Raw genomic sequence first — 4,334 nt, 5'->3', positions numbered from 1 at the left:
TCAAGGCCAGCCTGAATTACATAGTTAGAACCTGTCTCAAGAAAAATTAATAAATAAACCAACCTGTTTAGCCAGATGTGGTGGTGCATGTTTGTATTCCCAGCACTTGGGAGGCTGGGGCAGGAGTATCTTTGCAAGTTTGAGACCAGCCTGAGCTACAAAGTGATCTCAAAGACAGCCTGAGCTGCATAGTGAGACCCTGTCTCAAAAAGACCAAAAACAAAAAGTTTAAATCTTACAGATATCCATTCTGGTCATTAACCTAGCAGGGTTTAGGTTCCAGATCCAATGTAAATTATTATTAGAAAACTTTTAAGGAGTTATTTAATTGGCTTATGCTGAATTTCGGTCTCTACCCTGATTAAAGATTCTCCCATTTTTCTCTCATTTCAGAAACAGATGAAGGAGCTCTTATTCCTGGCCAAACAAAGTAGTCGGAGCAACCATACAATTTGGTTTGGACACTTTACAACGTCCACTATCCTTTCTCCATCTCCAGGAATCCAGTCAACAATGAGGTAAAGAAAATTGCCAAAAATAAAAATTAATTATTTTTAGTTCTTTTATTGCTGTGCCTGTCTTGTTTTCCTAAAGAGGCATCCTTACTAGTGTGGCATCACAGGCTGTCCTTGTTCACTTACTCCATTTATTTTTCATTGGCTAGCTCGGCAACGGCTTACCTGTGTGGCCACCTCCATACGCTTGGTGGACTGATGCCAGTTTTGCACACTCGTCACTTCCAGGGCACTTTGGAACTTGAAGTGGGAGACTGGAAAGATAACAGAAGGTAAGGGATTGTCCCCAGATTAAACTTACATACAGAAGCTTGCTGAAACAATGGTATTTTGCTTATTGATATGATAGGAAGTCCTAGATAAGGAAAAACCCAGGTTTTTCCTTATCTCACTGCTAGATAAGGAAAGACCTGGGTATTTCTGTTTTGTTTTGTTTTGTTTTGTTTTGAAGTAACTTACGTACCTGGCAATCTTTGTCATTTTAAAAAAGCCTTGCAGTAGCAGTGATGTTCACCATCACTGTATCATGTTGAATTTTCAAGGAAAGAGTTTTATAGAAGGAACAATTTTCTTTCTTTCTTTCTTTCTTTCTTTCTTTCTTTCTTTCTTTCTTTCTTTCTTTCTTTCTTTCTTTTTCTTTCTCTTTATCTTTCTTTTTTCTTTTTCTTTTTTTTTTATGGTACCAGGGATTGAACTCAGGACCTTGCACTTGGTGGGCAAGCACTTATTCCACTGAGCTGTCTCCCTGACCCCAATATGGTTGGGTTTTTTTCCTCTGTATTTTAGGGAAGGATTTACAGGGTGTTCAGGGTCTCACTACTAGATCAGACTTGTAGTGAAGGAAATAGTTTTAAATTGCATATGAATTATGGAGGAACTTATTTAAAATTTTCTGGGACCTTCCAACAGAGGTTGTGTTGGACTGCGGTCTATATTGATCTAGGGATGATACTTGGAAAAGCATTAGGATTAGAAGTATTACTCTTTTTTGTGTTTTTGTTTGTTTGAGAAAGGATCTCTGACAGCAGTCCTCCTGCCTCAGCCTCCTGAGTGCTGAGTTACAGGTATGCGCCACAATACCAAATTTATAAGTGTTCTTATTCTTTTTTTTTTTTTTTTTTTTTGGTACTGAGGATTGAACTTGGAACCTTGAGCTTGTGAGGCAGTCATGTATGCTACTGAGCTACATCCCCAATCAAAAGTGTTATTCCTTTTTTTTTTGGCGGAATCAGGGATTGAACTCAGGCCCTTGCACTTGCCAGGGAAGCACTTATTCCACTGAGCCATCTCCCCAGCCCAAAAGTGTTATTCTTTTACCTGAATTTTTATCTACAAGATATTAGCAATTTAAAATTTTAAGTAAGTGACCATTTGGTTTTGTTAAGTGTAAAGTCTTTCTAATAAAAAACAACTTGTTTAACTGAGTATGGTGGTATACACCTGTAACCCCAGCACTCTGGGAGGCTGAGGCAGGAGGATTACAAGTTTAAACTCAGCCTGGTGAATTTAGTGAAATAGCAAGATCCTGTCTCAAAATAATAATAATAAAAAAAAAAAGGTGGGCATGATGGTGCACACCTGTAGTCCCAGCCCTCGGGAGCCTTAGGCAGGAAGATCGCCATGAGTTCAAAACTAGCCAGGGCTACATAGTAAGTTCAAGACTAGCCTAAATTATCTAGCGAGACCCTGTCTCAAAAAACTAAAAACTAAAATGACTGACTGACTGACTGACTGACTGACTGGGGATGTAGCTCAGTATGAAACCCTAGATTCAAATTCTAGTCTCCCCTCTGCACTCCATAAAAGATAGTTATTCGTCCAAAATATGTAGTATAATTGAATATATATATTTTTTCTTTTTGAGAAAAATACTTAAGTGAAATAATTTATAGAAAAGTACCATCTCATTTTCTGTTACTTATAATTCATTCAAATCCATTGCTCTGAAGATATTAAGGCCCTCAACATTGGTTGGACTGAATATGTTATTTATTTATAAATTTATGTATTTGGTACAGTGTCTTACTACGCAGCTCATATTCATAGTGATCTAGCTGTTTTCAGCCTTCCCAGCACTGGGATTACAGGTGTGCACCACCCTGCCCAGATTCAGTGGCTGGCTCAGTGCGCCCCTGGGTGAGACCAGCTTGGCATGCGGTACCAGGGATCGAACCCAGGTCCCTGCGCTTGCCTAAACAAGTACTTAGTCTGCTGAGCTATCTCGCCCTGTTAATTTATTTTTTAAATATTTCCATTAATTAAAAAGCAGCTTTACATCTTGGAAAGTACTTCCTCATTGTGGTTAGCTTTCCAAGAAACTATAAGAGCTATGCTGAAGCCTGCTACTGCTTGGTAACTGTAATTACTTTGAGCTAAGACTATCTGTTCATAATGATAAAGCAAGTGGGCTGCATTATGACTTTTGTGAGATAGCTTTCCTACCTCTAGGTCAACTTCTTTTTTCTTTTTTTGGATTAATTTTATTGGTAGATTTTAGTTAGATATAATGATCACATTCATTATCAGGAATTTGTTCCTTGATCCATTATTTTTTCGCCTGTCCTCCTTACAAACCCATGTCCCCTCTTTATTTACAAAAGCTTTATTTCAATATTTTTCCTTCTGTTCTTTTTTTTTTTTTTTCCTTTTGCCTTCCTTTCCTCCTCAAATGTTAGGTCAGCTTCTGTATTACATCTGAATGGTACTGTTACAAATTGTGTTGTTAACTGTGAAACCATTTCGTCTTTCTTTCCACCTGCTTTTCTGTATTCCAGCCCTAGTTTTTTATAGTTTTACTGAAAAGACCTAACCTTTATCTGTCATAATAAACATTTAAAGTTACAATAGAAGATTTTGAAACAGAATATTGATATTATCAGGCTGAGTCTTGTAATAGATAAATCCAGAAATACCAGTGTTAACATAATAAACATTCATTTTTCACTCCTTTGAGTCCAGAGCAACTCTTCTATGGGGGACTCAGGAATTCCAGTTTCCTTGATCCTGTAATACCACTGTATCACCCCCATTCCAGAGCAGATCACACTGGCTCTTAAGTTCTTTGGGTCAACATTGTGGTACACATCACTGCCAGGATAAGTCACACGGCCCCAACCAACTACCAAGGAGACTGGGAAATGCTGGAGAGCATATGGAGCATTTGGTGAACATTACTGTTTCTGTCAGAGTTAATACTTTCTTCGTAGGGCTGGGATATAACTCAGTGGCACAGTGCCTGCCTGGTGAGTGCAAGGTCCTGATTTCATGTCCTGGTACCAAAAAAACCAAAAAAACAAAAAAATCAGAATAACAGAAAAGTCAAGTAATTTCTTCACTTGGGAGGCTGAGGCAGGAGGATTATAATGAGTTTGAGGCCAGCCTAGGCTGCCTGAACTACATAAGTAGACCTGTCTTTTAAAAAAAAAAAGAAAAACATCCATCTGGGGTCAGAGAGATAGCTCTGCATAAGCACCTACCTAGCAAGCATAAGGACCCAAGTTCTGTCTCTGGCCCCACACGTCGTGTAGTCTGGGCCCTGGATGCGGACACCCACTGTCCTGGGTATGGTGGTACACTCCTATAATCTCAGCACTCTGGAGGTTAAGCCAAAAGGATCTCTTTGAGTTTGAGAGCAGCCAGGGGGATACAAAAATGAGCACAAGGCCAACCTGAACTGCATAGTGAGATGCTGTCTCAAAAAAAAAAAAAAAAAATCCATCCATCCATTGTCTCAGTCAGAGCCTAGTAAGTGTATCAAGTGAGAAGATCAAGTCATGGGGTAAGGAAAGAAAAAGAAATATATTTTTCCCCTCTATATTC

The 4,334-nt window shown here is 38.8% G+C and overlaps 1 protein-coding gene across 1 annotated transcript in view; it reads left to right on the top strand.

The window, feature by feature from the left end:
* Tmem62 (transmembrane protein 62) overlaps positions 1–4,334 on the top strand; it is a 34,622-nt gene that overhangs the window by 11,345 nt on the left and 18,943 nt on the right. Inside the window, exons 6-7 of the mRNA XM_023712521.1 lie at positions 394–518; positions 665–790. Coding sequence (XP_023568289.1) covers positions 394–518; positions 665–790 — 251 coding nt within the window. The remainder of the gene's footprint in view (positions 1–393; positions 519–664; positions 791–4,334) is intronic.

The sequence above is a fragment of the Octodon degus genome, unplaced genomic scaffold (assembly GCF_000260255.1).
Source record: "Octodon degus isolate 3935 unplaced genomic scaffold, OctDeg1.0 scaffold00002, whole genome shotgun sequence".
Lineage (NCBI taxonomy): Eukaryota > Metazoa > Chordata > Mammalia > Rodentia > Octodontidae > Octodon > Octodon degus.
This window is presented reverse-complemented; position numbering and strand designations above follow the sequence as displayed.